Raw genomic sequence first — 15,515 nt, forward strand, 5'->3', positions numbered from 1 at the left:
GCTCGGCCCGGGCCTCTGGGGCTCGAACAGCCGCCCCCCCCCTTCCCCGCCTGCCGCTTACCCGCGCGCGCGGCCGCCAGCGGGCTGGCTGACGTCAGCGAGACGCAAGACATTAGCATAATGAGGGAGCGGCGGCCAATCAGAAGCGGCGGCTGGCAGCGGCGCGGGGCGCCCGGCTCCGCCCACTGCTGCCCCCTGCCGGGCGGACCCCGAACCCCGGCAGCCCCGCCACCCTCCAACCGCCGTCACCCCCCGTCACCCCCTGTCACCTGGTGTCACCCCATGTCATCCCCTGACACCCCCCGCACACCCCGTCACCCGGCGTCACCCTCTCACACTACCATCATCTCCCACCACCCCCTGTCACCTGGTGTCACCCCCCAACACCCCAACACCCCCCTGTCATCCCCCATCACCCCTGACACCCCCCGCCACCCCCTGTCACCCCTCCCATCCCCCGTAACCCGGTGTCACCCCCTGACGCCCCCACTACTCCCCATCACCCGGTGTCACCCCCGCCATCCCCATGGCCACCCCTCAGGCCAAGGGGCTGAGCAGCCTCCCACCCTCTCCCCTGTGGCCCTCAGTAGGTTCCAGAGTGAACACCCCACTCTTCCCCACCTTAGAGCAGGGTTTAAATACACAGAAAAGGCTAAAAAGGATCCCTCAATGGATCCCGTGCCACCCCGGCTGTCCCTTGGGGCACAGACCCTCGCTGGAAGGTGAGGAGGGGGAAGCGCCCCCCGCCACCCCGAAAAATCTGTAATTAGACCACACAGCTTTAATACCAGATGCAGTCATTCATTACTTACTCCCAGAGCAGCAGGTGAGCTGAAGGTGCCCCGCTTCCCTAGCACACTGCCACGCGTGTGCAAGCGTGTGTGAGCGTGCAAGAGTGTGCAAGCGTGCGTATGTACATTGCAAGCGTGTGCTGCAGGCTTGTGCAAGTCTACACAACCACGTGCACGTTTGTGCAAGTGTGTGCAAGCGTGCATATGCACGTGGATGCTCAAGCGCGTGAAAACACGTGTCCAAGTGTGTGCATGTGTGTGCAAGCACTGCCAGCGTGTGTGCACATAATTTAAGGTGCACACACACGTGTGCAAGCACATGAAGACATGTGCCTGTGTTGCAAGCCTTTGCAACGGTGTGCAAAGGCATTTGTGCACGTTTCTGCATTGGCGTGTGTGTGCAAGTGCACACCTGTGCAAACATACGCGTGAGTGCATGTGTTTGCAAGCGCCCATATGCATGCAAGCGTGTGCAAATGGCTGCAAGTACGCGCATGTGCACGCAACTGCGTGCAAACACACACGTGTGTCCCAGTAAATCCCACAGGACGGGGATGGTGCCCAGGGTGGGCACCCCCAGTGGGTCTGGGCGGCGCAGAGCGTGATCCTGCCGAAATCCGGGGGCTCGGCGCTGCTCTTCGCCGCCGCCTGGGTTTATTTTTAAACCCGTTGGCCCCGAGTGATTCACACGCTGCCTGTTCTCCGCTGCTCCCCGGCAAGTTTTACACAACCAAAATAGATGTTCTGGAAAGAAGGGGCCGTGAAGAGAGGGGAAGCGGGGTGCTGCCGCCCCGCCGATGGGGATCCCCGTCTTTGCCAGGGAGAAAACGTTGCCAGCTCACCCCCAAGACGGTGATTTTGGGGAGATGCTGGTGCAGACCCCCCCAAGAAGCAGAACAGCGGAGCGACCAACCCTGCTCCGAGGTGGTTGCACTTCATGATCATTTCCCCCCCGCTTTCAGTTGTATCACTTTGAAGGAGCAGTGTTTGGGCATCTTTTCACCGGAGGGTAAAGAAATGCAAGACTTGACAAGTTCTGAGTATTTTTAATTCAAAGTCAATTCAATATTTTAAATTTGAAGTCCAATAGAAAAAGGTTTCCAGCCATAACCATGGATTTCACTCATTTAAGACCAAAATATATACAGCAGTCCCACCAGCCAGGATTTCTCCTGGACAGGTCCCCTCATTCCACCTGTATGGGGTTTCCAATGGAGGAAGAGGATGGATGAGTTGGTCAAATCCCGAGTGGTGACTCCATAACATCCAGAGAACATCCAGGTCTCCTGGGGAGGCTTCAGGGTGTCCTTCTGCAGCTCCAGAGCCACCTGGAGACGATGCTCCTCAACCTGCACCTCTGGAGCAAGCCCTACCCATCTAACAAAAACCCTTGCATGGTCTCCCAAGCCCCAGCTGAGCATGAAAAAGCACTTTTTTCCTCTTTAGGGTCATTTATTTTTAGATTTAAAGAAATAAAAATAGAAAAAGAGGCAAAGAGTGCACACTAAGGGAAAAAAAAAGTTCATTGCAACAAAGCATGAGCAGAAGCTGGGGTGGGAAAGGGTCCCTTTGCCAAACCAGTGGCTTTGAAGAGAGGGAAATGGTTCCTCCTGCATGCAGAGTGATCGAGTGCAGCGGGACTCATCCGTCAAAACCCACCAAATTCATTTTCACAGTATCCCACGTAGAGGGGCTGCGCCTGGACACCGCGCCTGCAGAGAGAGCGGAGACATGGTGTCACCGGGAGGGCAGAGCCCGTGGTCCGGTTTGGGCGGTCAGAGAGGTGCGGGTTGGCCATGGGTGCCCTGTTCTGGGTGTCACAAGGAGGAACAGTTCTCATCCCATGCTTCTAGACCTGAGTGTTTTTTTGCAAGGTCGTTTTGCTCCAGGGACAGCCCAGCTTCGCCCTCACTGCCCACCCCCAGACCAAACCCCAGAGATGGTGGTACTTGCGCTGTCCCGCTCCACGAGGAGGGACGGTTACCCGAGCAGCGTGCAGCGGAACGCGGCCAGCCGTGCGTAGGCGTCTTTCAGGTCCCTGACTGTCGCGTTGCTCCACAGTCTTTCAGCTACAGCCCCAGCTCTTGGCCTTGAGGAACGAGGAACAGAGGTGTCACGTCATGGGGGAGTTCGGGAGCTTCTCGCACAAAGCCCTGAGCTCCCAAACACCTTCCCGACCAGCATCCTTCAACACACAAAGGCAGGTGACTTCTGTATATCGAAATATCTGCTCCTAGACACACGTGGATCGCGGTGACAGGACACAGACCTGTGTAAAACACATATCTGACCTCCCCGCGGCTTCTCTTACCAGAGCCTGGGAGCCAGGTTGGTGACGTCCACGTACTCGCCCCACATGCACGCCTCTCCGCCGATCACCCGCTCCTTCTGCTCGGGGCTGCCTGCCAGAGGACACGGCATTCAGGGGTGCTGGGAGATAACGGGGTGACTCATCAGGGTAACAGCAGTGAACGGCTCAGCTATAGAGGCAATAACTCGCCCTTCTGGAAGCCCCCACACTTCAAACCTCAAGCTGGGAGAGAGCAGAGTTGCTTTGTGCTGGCATCAGGCAGAGGAACGAAGGACACGGTCATTCAAGCACTTTTGAACAAATTAACCACCTCCAAGCAACAAGCTGGCTGCCGTATGGGAAGGGGACACAAGGAACACACCTTCAAACTTCAAGGGCTCCACCTGGTAAGACGCTATCCAGTCTTGCCCATAGGAGATGCGGTTGAGGTACCAGGGGGCAGAGAGCAGAGCCCGGTAGCCAGCCTTGGTGACATTGGCCATCTCCTCCATGTACGGCGTGCCGTTCTCCTTCCACACGTGGATGATGGTGTCTGGCCTCACCTGGGGAGCACACAGGATCCGTGCGGCAACACCAGCGCTACCCCACCTCACAAGCAGCGTGCTCTGACCCACCCACAGCTCTGAATGCTCCCAAAGGGAAACCGAGGCAGCTATTGGCTTGATTTTTGAGCCATGGCTCCCCCAGAGCACCCCAGTACATCTGGGAGTTGTGTTGAGGAAAGCAGGCAGCCCTCACCTTCACTTCGTTGTCAAACACCTCCTGCCACACAATATAACCTTTGCCAAGGGATGAGATGATGTCCAGAAGCCTGGAGTGCAAAGAGAAACGAGTTTTGGGTCAAACCAACACCCACATGCGAAGGTGCTTCTAAAGGAGAAGGGAGAAAGCACATCCCCTCACAGGTCTCCTGTATCCATGTTATTTGTGGTCAACCTCCCAATAAAACACAGCTAGGCTACTCTCTTTGGGGTCAGAGAGATGTCCTTCTTAGATCCGGTGTCCCCAAGACAGCAAAAGACATTTGTGCTGGTGACACAGCACAGCTGCAGGCCCAGAACACGGCCAGCCTTACCTCTGGATGTAGAACGACTCCAATCTTTTGTAATCTTCACCAAAGCCCATCTCCTTCATGAAGTCACGAATTTTTGGATTTGATTTCCTGTGTACCAAAGAGAGGATAATAAAAGCACCGAATTCTGAGCTCTGGAGTAAGGCCAAGACATGGCCAAGTCCTTCCCACCTCAGCCCAAGGCTGGCTCAGGTAGAGTAGAAACCCCAGAAACAAACACGCAAGAGCCCAGGAGAACAGGATACACAGATCTGCAGATGATCGTGACCAAAAAGCAGTGGGCTGAGACTCCAGTCACAGATATTTACCGCCCCCCAAGTCCCCATCCAGACTGATCTCGGCCTCACCAGCACGTGAAGTCCACCTCGTCACCACCGAGGTGAAGAAAGAAGTCTGGGAACACGGTGCTGACCTCCCGAAACAAATTGGCCACAAACTCGTAGGTGCTGTTAAGGACAGGGTTGATGGGTCCGTATGTCCCAGAAGGATCCTTGCCCAAATAACAGGGAGTCAGGAGGCCTGGAGCACCTGGATCACAAGACAGGACAGTGAGGAAGGGGCTAAATGTGGCTGTATGGCCCCATGTAGCCCCCCAGACCCTCCTCAGCATAGCCCTTCCTGGGTTTTTTCCCCCTTAGTTTCTCTCCTCACTGCTTTTTTTGGGGAGATTCCTACAGGAAACCACACACTGAGCCAGTGAGGAAAGATAATGCAGGTGCAGAACCCAACAGCCGCTCCCTGCAGACAGAGGAGAGCAACCATGGGTTTGGCTGCAACAACATGCATGGCCTGTTCTCCAGTGCAGGACATGGCATTTGGAGGCAGAAAAAGGAGAGAGCAAGACAAGGCAACATTTTCCTGGAGCTTCTCACACTTCCAGGCTCAGACCCGAGTAGAGATGGAAACACCTTCCCTTTGGATTTTGTTCTAGAAGTTGGACCACCGGGTCCTAATTCCTCCAGCCGATGGTTTGCGCCATCCCGGAGCCAGGTCACAGACCCCCTTGTTCCCCCCTGGTGCAACTACGACTTTCCTCACAGCACCAGAAGCAGGATCTGCTCCTCACCTGGGCCCCAGGAGAGTGTGTGCCCAGGAGTGTCAAACTCCGCGACGACTCTGATGCCGCGCAGCCGGGCGTACTCAATCACCGTCTGCACGTCGCTGGCCGTGTACACGTGGCTCATGGGGTTGAAAGCTCCCTGTGGGGACATGGGGAACGTCAGTGCCTTGCTCGGGTGCTGAGGGAGGGATCTGCTCCCCCCACGGTGATCAGGGTGGGCTACCTGCTTGCTGAGCTCTGGGAAGGTCAAGCTCTCGTAGGGGAAAGATGGGTCATCCACAATGTGCCAGTGAAACACATTGAACTTGTTGTACGCCATGACGTCCTGGGGAGGGACAGGAATCAAGATGAATATGGCCTGTCTCTTTGGAAAGCTTGCCACAGAAAGGGGACAAGGTCCCTGTGCTCCGAAAGGACAAGGCAGAGTCCCCAAGTGCTCCCCAGGATCCAAATGGGATTCAGACACCTCTCTTCAAACACACCAGCACCATAAAGAGCTGCAGAGGGCCAGCAGTGCTTCTGCTCACAATAAAACCTCTGTTCTCCCTACGACTGAGCCACTGGTTGAGACCTGGGAGTTTAATTCTGCTTGGGACAAGTGTTTTCCCTTGTCTCAGAAATAACCCAGCCTCAGGAAGTCATGTGGATTGCAGGAATTCAGGATACTTCAGGGTTTTCTTCCTTACAAGCTGAGAAAATCACCCAGACCAGGCAGCTGTGAGTTACACCAGAAGCAAACACAGCCGTGGGCACAGGGAAGGACCTACAGCGCATTTTTTTTCCACAATGCACATCTGTATACAAAGAACTGAAGTCACGCTGCCATCCTGCCCCAGCCTGTTCCTTCATCTAGGGACAAGCAAGCTGGTTTGCTTCAAAAAGACTCCGTTTGACAAGCTCTTCCCTTGATGAGATGTAGATGCAGTGGCCCATGCACTAGACAGCTCCTGGGACCTTCAGAAAAGAGCAAAAACCCAAAAAGTCCTCCAGGCTATTCAGGTGACCCAAAAAAAGGGACACCAAACAAAACCACGTTGTGTCCCAGCACAGGCATCCTACCAGAGTTTCCAGGATGGCTCTCAGAGGCAGGTAGTGACGAGACGTGTCCAGCAACAGGCCCCGGTGAGGGAAGCGGGGAAAATCCACGATTTCTGTCTCGTTGACGTAGTACTGCAACACAGAGAGCACAAAGCAGTGAGCAGGGCTCCAGGCAACACAGCCGTTAGCACGAGAGAATCGCGGTCACCCTTCTCCCCAGGGCTGGCGGGACGAGGAGGGGTGGCCGTACTGCCAAGCTGGCCAGGAGGAGCTGCGACGCTTTACTAGCTCAGAAAGCAGAGATCTGTATGGATTCGCAAATCCCTGCTTGGCCCTTGTCCTGTGGCACTGGTACCCTGCTCATCCTGAGCATTCCAGCATCAGAGGGATGCAGGACTCACCGTGCCGTTCTCGTCTCTCCCAACGAGCTGGCTGAACGTCTCCAGGCCTGCAGGAAAACCACACACACAGTCACTTTCTCAGCACGCATTTCCCCAAAGGAACCAAGCTCAATTAACAAATACGTCTACAGAAAGGTACGGGGAGCCATCCCCGCAGGGGAGTGCCCGGCGGAAAGCGCAGCTCACCTCTCAGAGCTCCCCAGACGGTATCTGCAGAAAGCAGGACGGAGCCTTCTGAGACGGACAGCTTATCTGAAACACAGCGGCAGAGCGGCCAGGCCGGTGTCAGCTCCTGTGCTCCATCACACAACGTGACGGGCCACCACAAGCCCAGCAGCACCAGGCACAGGTTTTAATACAGGACTGCACCCTGGCATCCTACAGAACTGATTTTTGGGCTTCTTTTTTTTTGTTGTTTTAAACCTCTCCCACTGCTTTATCAGCATCCTCAAGTAAGTCGCTCCCTCCCTGCGAGCAGTGAGGATGCTGGCTCCCTAAAATCAGGGGTAAGTGTTGCACAGTGCTGTTATTTCACCAGTTTGATGAGGAGCGGCTGAGGGACCTGGGGGGTTCAGCTGGAGAACAGGAGCTGACGGGAGACCTTCTGATCTCTGAACTGCCTGAAAGGAGCCTGGAGCATGGAGGGTGCTGGTCTCTTCTCCCAAGTAGCACGTGATGGGGCATGAGAAAATGGCCTCAAGTTGCACCAGGGGAGGTTTAGATTGGATACTGGGAAAAAATTATTCCCCAAAGGGCTGTGGGGCATTGGAACAGGCTGCCCAGGGCAGTGCTGGAGTCACCATCCCTGGAGGGGTTTAAAAGGCATTTAGATGAGGTTCTTAGGGACACAGTTTAGTGTTAGAGCTGGGTTATGGTTGGACTCGATGACCCTGAGGGTCTCTTCCAACCAAAACGATTCTATGATTCCATGGAAACAGCCACACTGCCGCACCGGTTGCTCCCTCCCATTCCCAACACTCACAGCCTTCCTTGGAGTCCAGGCTGGGAAACCCATCGCAGCCCGGCGTGGCGACAAAGACGAGGAGCTGAGTGCAGGGTGTCCCCCAGGGCTGCTCGTTCTCTGCAAAGGACACAGAACACAGACATCAATCTGGCTCTTTTCCCTGCCTCCAGTCCTCCTACCAACCTGGTTAGTGACGCAGATGCGGACTTTTAGCACCCAGGGCAGAAATGGGCACCCCCTCCTGCAGCCCAGAGCAGGCACAGGGGGCTTCAATGGGGGTTTCTTTCAACATAGACAATAAGGAGCACATAAGCTGATCCCAACCTTCATTTCTCAGAAGATCTGCTGAGGAAGCCCCCGGGAAAGGCTTTGCAGTGGAAGATTAAAGCAAGACACAAAAGAGACATGGGCTAGTAGCAGGGCCCAAGGCTTCCTAGACACCAGTCCCTGCTCTAAGCAACAGCCACGACTACTTGAAGCTTCTCCAGGGGAGTGAAGAGTTTCATATTTCCAATCTCTCCCAGCACTGGGGAAAAAAGCAGAAACCCAAGAGCACTGCTACCCTACCCACACACCTCGGAAAGGGCAAAGAAACCCTGTAAAAAAAGCTGGAGAATGAATCCAAGCCTAGTGCAGCGCTGGGCTGAGTTCAAGCCCACCAAAAGGTCTCGCCTAGCACAGAGAGGCCCCCAAGCGACTCCACCTTCTGCAGAGACGTTCCAGGTGCAGCGGCTGCAAGAACAAACCCAGCCGCGTTCGGGCCTCGAGTGAGAACTCTGGCTTCCAAGGACACACAGCCCTGAGTCCCCTCTGGGGTCGCTCCGCCAACTCCAACACGAGGTGTTCAGCCTTACACATGTGGGTCTATCACAGCAGTGGGGTGGAACCCTGCTCGTCACACTAAGGTCCAAACTGACACCCCCGCAGCCTTCCCAGGAACAGTTCAATATGGTCAGGGACAAACTCAAAGCTTGGCTTTGAGTAAGGCTGGTCACAAGCCAGGCACGAAGAAATCAGAGAGACCTGGGCACCGCCAGCATTTGGGTGAAAGGCAGACAGCCTGTGCTCTGAAGCTTGAAGGAGCCAGAAACTCTGGATTTCTCCATGGAGGCAAAATCTCTGCAGAGAGAAGATAAACAGCTCGCAGTCCTCAGTTCTGAGCTTTCCTCCTGGTTACAGACAAACCGGTAGCCAAGGCAACCTCGCAGATGTGCAAGCCACAAGCTCCCTCTGCTCGGCAAGACGGACGCTCAAGCCTGGGGACACGGGAAATGCTCATTTGGGTGATAAAGCTTCAAGAGAATTGGTGTCACCACCACGCACCATGTTTAAAGCCACCCAGGGAGACATCACCAAACCCAAGCGTGGCGTCCTTGGCCAAGGAGCAAGCGGGTCCCACCACCATCGCACTGAGAAGGCAACACAGGTGGGTGCAGCAGGGACCCATCGAACACAACGGCTGAAGTTAATGGTTCAAAAGAGAGCTGCGAAGGCGCATGTGAAGTTAATTAGTCAGGGACTGGAAGACGAGGATGCTAACGCAGTGATTGCGGCAGTAAGACACCGGGGATGGGAGGTCCTGGCTTGAGCTCCACGCAGGGTCCCAGGTCTTTCCCAGACTCGTTTTGGAGCTGCTCAGCTTAATGACAAGAACCAAGGGAACCCTCCATTAGAGCTTGAGGGTGGCCAAACACCGCAGCAAGGACTCAGTTATTCATGCAGGAATCCTGCAATTTCAGCTGGGTACAGAAGCTTGATCCAGCTGCAAAGTCATCTCCAGCTCCAGGTTTGGACCTGTTTTAATGCAGGGTTTGAAAAAAGACCCCTCTATGACCCTCCTAACTTAAATTGGTCTCTGTTTTCATTCTTGAAGTCCAGGATGAATTCAGAGTTAGGACATAATCTTGCTTGTTCAATTGACATAGCAGCTTCCTGAAACAGACAGAATTGTTTGTTTCCTCTATTAACAGAAACTGTTTCCTTCCATTCAGGGTTTCCATTGCCTGTTCTCACCCATGTGAAAAATAAAAAGGAAGGCAAAGAGGGGGAAAAAGCCATAAAATTAACTGTGCAGTTTGAGCGTCATAAAGCAAGCCCTATGGAAAGCGATGAGTACGAGCTCCACCTCATGATCACACGTATCTGCTCCAACTGATTTGATGGTCATATTTCCCCTCTGAGAAGAACAGGAAAATGTGAATAATTGTATCAGCTGCTTGAAGTTTAATTCCTACCAGCAAAAAAGAAATGAGGGGAGTCTTCTCAGCTCTCAGATCAAAATTTGTTTCCATTGCTACTTACAAGAGTCGAAGAAATAAAAGAGCCACATGGCTCCTCGCAGTGTTTCCAACGTGCTTTTGTCAAAGCACGACACGCTCAAGACGAAGCGGTGCGGCTTCCAGCGCCAGCACCGTTCTCCACTCCCATCAGCGGCGACGGGCTCCACGCTGACACTTTAACCGCCTGCAAGCAGAGCTACGAGCTCTTTCTGATGAATGAAGCATTTCGTGTTTCCCAGATACAGCCGCAAACCCACGCAGACACCGAGCACCCGGCCAGCTCCTCAGCCCATGTTTGCGAACGCAGCCACGAATTTCCCTTATTTCACCCCAGATGGGCAGCGGGTGCTATCGCAAAGAAATCTGGGTGCAAGAAACCATTATAACCTACCCCAAATCGAGCCTGGGCTCTCAAAGCTTTCACCTTTCCTCATCTTATCCTACAATTTCAGGGTGAATCCAAGAGCTTTGCGAGAAAAGCCACGCTGCCTTGGGATGCTTAGCAGCTCACCTTATGAAATAAGGGCAGAAAGAGCCCCACGGCACGAATACGCGCTTGCTAAAAACACACGCGAAGCGGCGAGAGCGTTCCCTCAAGATGAAGCTTCACGCTAGACACCGAGAGCTGCTGAGGAGCCAAGTCGTGCAGAAAGCGGCGAAGCGGGAGCGATTGCAGCAGCAGTCACGAGAAAGGGAACCAAAGCAAGAGCCGAAACGCCATCTGGAGAAGATAAAAATCGAGACGGAGGGAGCAAAGTCTCGACAGCAAAAGCCTCGCAGCTTGAAAGAAATGTGAGGTGACTAGAGCAGTGCCAAATCGGGTTGGATTTTATTTTACAGCGTGCATCGCCCTCCACACACGAACCCAACGTCGCCCGTGACTCTGGAAGCCACAGAGCGCGGCCACCCCACCGAGCTGGGGGAACGCGGGCGTTTGGAAGCACAACCCCGCACATAACACTGTGGTTCGACCCCCCCAAAACACAAGAAGGTTGGGGTTTGCGGTTCGCTCTGATGCACGAAGCCAAAGCGAAAGGCTCAGCGCCCCCCGAGCCCCCCCTCCGCCTCACCGGTTGGGCGGGCGGCGGCGAACAGCAGCGCCCAGTACCGCTGGAAAGCCGCCTCCAGCACGGCGCAGCCCGGCCCCACGGCGGAGCCGGCGGCCCAGCCGAAGCGGAACCGGCGGGGAGGCAGCGGGCAGCGGCCGCCGCCCGGCGGGAAGCGCTGGGTTTGGGGCTGCGGCCACACGGCGGCCGCCGGCTCCAGCAGCACCGCCAGGACCAGCAGCAGCGCCGCCGCCATGTCGCGCCCCACCGGCCGAGCGAGGGGGCGGCGCCGCGAAATGGCAGCTCGGCCCCGCGGGGCCGGGCCCGCCCGCCCGGGGGCACAGCCGCCCGCACAGCCCCCTCCGGCGGCGGTTTGTCGCGGGAAATGCTTCTTTTAAATAAAGGCACAAAACCCTCAAGGAGGGCGACGCTTACCCCAGGTTCCAGTGTCAGATGGGGAATGACCTATTAGAGAGCAGTGTAGGGGAAAGGGACCTGGGGGTCCTGGGGACAGCAGGGTGACCATGAGCCAGCACTGGGCCCTTGTGGCCAGGAAGCCAATGGTACCTGAGGTGGGTTAGAAGGGGGTGGTCAGTAGGTCAGAGAGGTTCTTCTGCCCCTCTGCTCTGCCCTGGGGAGACCACACCTGGAATATTGTGTCCAGTTGTGGCCCCTCAGTTCCAGAAGGACAGGGAACTGCTGGAGAGAGTCCAGCGCAGCCACCAAGATGCTGAAGGGAGTGGAGCATCTCCCGTGGGAGGAAAGGCTGAGGGAGCTGGGGCTCTGGAGCTGGAGAAGAGGAGACTGAGGGGGGACTCATTCATGGGGATCAATATGGAAAGGGGCAGTGTCAGGAGGATGGAGCCAGGCTCTTCTGGGTGACAACCAGTGACAGGACAAGGGGCAATGGGTGCAAACTGGAACACAGGAGGTTCCATTCCAATCTGAGAAGAAACTTCATCATGGTGAGGGTGTCAGAGCCTGGCCCAGGCTGCCCAGGGAGGTTGTGGAGTCTCCTTCTCTGCAGACATTCAAACCCGCCTGGACACCTTCCTGTGGAACCTCAGCTGGGTGTTCCTGCTCCATGGGGGGATTGCACTGGATGAGCTTTCCAGGTCCCTTCCAACCCCTGACACACTGTAACATCTCCCCCAGCCATCAAAATTCAGAGCCCCTCCACCTTGCTCTGTGCCCCCAGGTGAGCCTCAGCAGCCTGGTGTGGGGTTTGAGGAGAAGATTAATGATTTAAACCACGTATTTCACCTGCACCGCTTCCCTGCTGTGTGACCGAACATGCACATGCTTTGGATCCAGCTTGGCTTTTGGCATCTTTTGCTGATACCATGTGTTTTTATGAATAATGCTGGATATAAATCAGCCTGGGTTTCCAGGGATGTTGTATAGCCAGCAGGTGAAGTGTTGGGTTGTATAGAAAAAAGGCTTTATCCCTCACGCTGATGTGTTGGGGAGATGTTCTCCACACAGGGCTTGGCTTTTGCAAGGAAACCTTCAGCCTCAGATGAACTCTTTATTTCTTCTCCTCCTCTATCTCACCTCTGCATTCCTCAGCAATCCCCAAGTCAAATAAAGACCCTTAACCCCAGGTTTTACCCACCTAATTGCCAGCTCAGCTCTATTGGTTCCTACACAGGAACTAACTCCATCACATTATTAACAAAATGTTATCCCAGCCTTCCGGAGCAAGAAGTGAAGCCACCAGAAAACTCCAAGCTCTCAGGAGTGCTGGAACGCAAGACACAGACATAGGGGAGTAGGGGAGCAAACAAGAAATTAAACACCCACCATGGGAGAAAGCATGACAAGGGAGATGGCCCCATCACACTCTCTCAGGATAGAAAGCCGCTGAGCAGAACACAACCATGGGAAGGTCTGGTGGGGATTTAAGAGGTTGTCCCTCAGATGAGCTGCACAGGGAGAGCCAGGGGCAACAGGAAAAAAGGCACTTGGCAGAAAAACACTCAAGGAGCTTGCTGTTCCAAAAGCACCAGCACAAAGCTGGGGAATGATTGTGAAAGGAAGAGCTGGGAGGACATGGGGGAGTTTCAGTGGAGAGGATGGTTTTTGAGGGATGGAAAATGGTGCTCATTGGAAATGAGGAAGTGTATGAGATACCAATGAAGGTTTTGGAGGTGTTGGAGAGGTGGAGAAGTCATGGGGATGCTGGGCAGCAGGAGGAGATCACAGATCACAGTTATGTTTGGGCATAAATGGCATTGTTGGAATTTCATTTGGTGAGTGAAAACGGACAGAGGACTTCAGGTGGGGGAAGGCAGGGAGGGGGCTAAGGATCATACTCGGGAGTGGAGCCCACAACCCTGGGGAGCAGCAAAGACCACCCATCCATCTAAAGAAAGGAGAGCCAGGACTTAGGCACAACATGCCTTAGACTGGGAAACAACCTTACCAGTTCGGCACAGCCCCATGGCCAGGCAAGCAGAGCATGGTAGCAACAGGGACCATCAACAACCCAAGTATCACCAGGCAAAAACAAGGCACCAGATTTAGCCAAAGATCAATTTGGGAGACAGAAAATAAGTGGTTTCCCAGACCTCAGCTTAAATAGAGCTTCTAGAGCAATGGGTCATGGGTAGAGGTCCCAAATGAGGGTGATTGGGGCAATTAAAGCCTTTTGGTGGCCTCAGGCTGCTGACAACTCTCACCTGTCCTTTCTTTTCCCTACAGAGGGGTGGCAGGACCCCAGTTCAGCACAATAGCAGGGGCCAGGCTGTTTCCTCGTGATTCCAGTGACATTTCTCCAGGATGTTGGGTCATCTTTGTTCACATCACGCAGCAAGGGGGGACATGGAGAAGGACACCTGTATTCCAGCCTGTGTTGATTCTGTAATTTTTGGTGTTCACCGTCTTCCTCCACTTGCCTTAAGGCTGTTGCCAGTTTATGTGAAGCCTCTGTGGTCTTGAGCAGGGTTTATTGCCTCTCCCCATGTAAAGCTCTGCTTTTCTGGCAGCATCAAATGATTCCAGTATCTCTGGGCTTCTCCTCAAGTAGCTTCACTGTATTAAAATTGCATAAAAAGGAAAAAGACACAGTTTGCTGTGTTGCATCAGGCGACGTCAGCCGCATCGGCAGGGCTGCGCTTCCCAGAGCGTGAGACCGAAACCCAAAAGCGCCCTGGGCGGAAGCAAATCCTTACTTCAGTGTGGGGAGGGCAGCGTGTCCCCCACGCTTATGTAAAGCGTTGTGTCCGTGGCTTTCAGTCGAAATATTCGAGCCTTTCTATGGATTCTGTTGTTGTTGCTATTTTAGGGGACCTGATGTCTCCAGGGGATGACTCAGAGGAGTTCATCTGTAGCTGGCTGGCATTAATCAAGACTAAAAGCCAGATTTGGGAATGCATCTTTACGGAAGAAAACGGCTTAAGCGCGTGCTTAACTTTGGAGCTTGGCTGCAAGAAGCCGGCTTATGTGCTGTCCTGCGTGGAGCAGCAGTGGCCAGAAGCTGCTGGTGCTCTTCAGAAGACCCACTTGTGAAAAATCGCAGAAAACCGTGCTGCTCCAGGGCTCTGCTGGATTACCTGCTTGCTATCAAGAATGCATGTGGTGGAAATCCAAATTCATTATTCTGTCAGAAATTGTTACAAAATCAGGCCGGTGTCACAAGTGGGTCTTTCTGGTTTGTTCACCTTTGGGGCATGAGGGCAGCCTTTGAGCTGTCAGTGCAGTTCCTTGTTCAACCGCTTTTTTTTAAGGTATAAACTCATTTATTATGCTGCCTAATTCCCTGTAACGTTGGCTGTGTCTGCATTTAATCAGGAGGGTGTTTTGCATACAGATTTCTCCGCTGGTGAGAGACATGTGAACTGGTGAGAGGGAGATGGAAGGAGCCACTCGTGGAAACCTTCACAGCGTTTTAGTTTTCTGTTCGCTTTGCTCTTTGAGCCAAATGCTGTCTGAGCACACTCGCTCCTGCACGGGGCCAGCTCCTAGGACCTGCTGGTGGTGTGGCTTTGGGGTCACATTTAAACACCCAGCAAAAGCCAGGAGAGATGATTGTAGGAGCTATAGCAGGTGCATGGAGAAGATCCTAAATGGGAGATGGTCCTAAATCCAGGTCCAGGGGATTTTCACCAGCCAGATCTATCTCTAACAACTGAGCTCATGAGGGGCATCCTTGCTGTCGGGGGCTGACACATGCTGCTTTTGGAGTCACAAACACACATCTTGGTGCTTTTCAGAGCACAGGGTGATTTGTTTTCACATCTCCACGTTTCCACCTTGACCACCGCGTGTCACACTGGGTGCTGCCATCGAACCGGTTAGCAGTTGCATGTGGTAAATGGATTTCTCAGCACAGTTGGGCAGAAGGGACCCGTGGGAGAGCACACATAGGCCTGGGAGATTCAGAGCTAGCAAGCAGTGAGAATGAGTATTTTCTACAATTATGAACTTAAAAGAGGAGTTTAAGGCAAAAAGCTTGAGGTGAGATGTGTTAACGAGTCTGAAGGATTTGGGTTTCTGACTTGAGCTCGACCTGGTGGTATGTGCACTATTGGTATTATTTGCAAAGCCTTTTT

At 54.0% G+C, this 15,515-nt stretch overlaps 1 protein-coding gene across 1 annotated transcript; it reads right to left on the reverse strand.

Moving 5' to 3' along the window:
* Positions 1-1,817: 1,817 nt before the first annotated feature.
* HEXA (hexosaminidase subunit alpha) lies at positions 1,818-11,237 on the reverse strand. Its single transcript, XM_065847084.2, has 14 exons — positions 10,987-11,237; positions 7,656-7,754; positions 6,860-6,925; positions 6,674-6,720; positions 6,294-6,404; positions 5,458-5,559; positions 5,241-5,373; positions 4,522-4,702; positions 4,178-4,264; positions 3,841-3,913; positions 3,464-3,644; positions 3,103-3,193; positions 2,776-2,880; positions 1,818-2,503 (listed from the first exon to the last, which is right to left on the reverse strand). The coding sequence occupies exons 1-14, from the start codon at positions 11,216-11,218 to the stop codon at positions 2,440-2,442; spliced, it is 1,572 nt and encodes a 523-aa protein (XP_065703156.1). The 5' UTR covers positions 11,219-11,237; the 3' UTR covers positions 1,818-2,439.
* Between the last annotated feature and the right edge of the window lie 4,278 nt (positions 11,238-15,515).

Source organism: Patagioenas fasciata, chromosome 12, assembly GCF_037038585.1.
Source record: "Patagioenas fasciata isolate bPatFas1 chromosome 12, bPatFas1.hap1, whole genome shotgun sequence".
In the NCBI taxonomy this organism is placed as follows: domain Eukaryota; kingdom Metazoa; phylum Chordata; class Aves; order Columbiformes; family Columbidae; genus Patagioenas; species Patagioenas fasciata.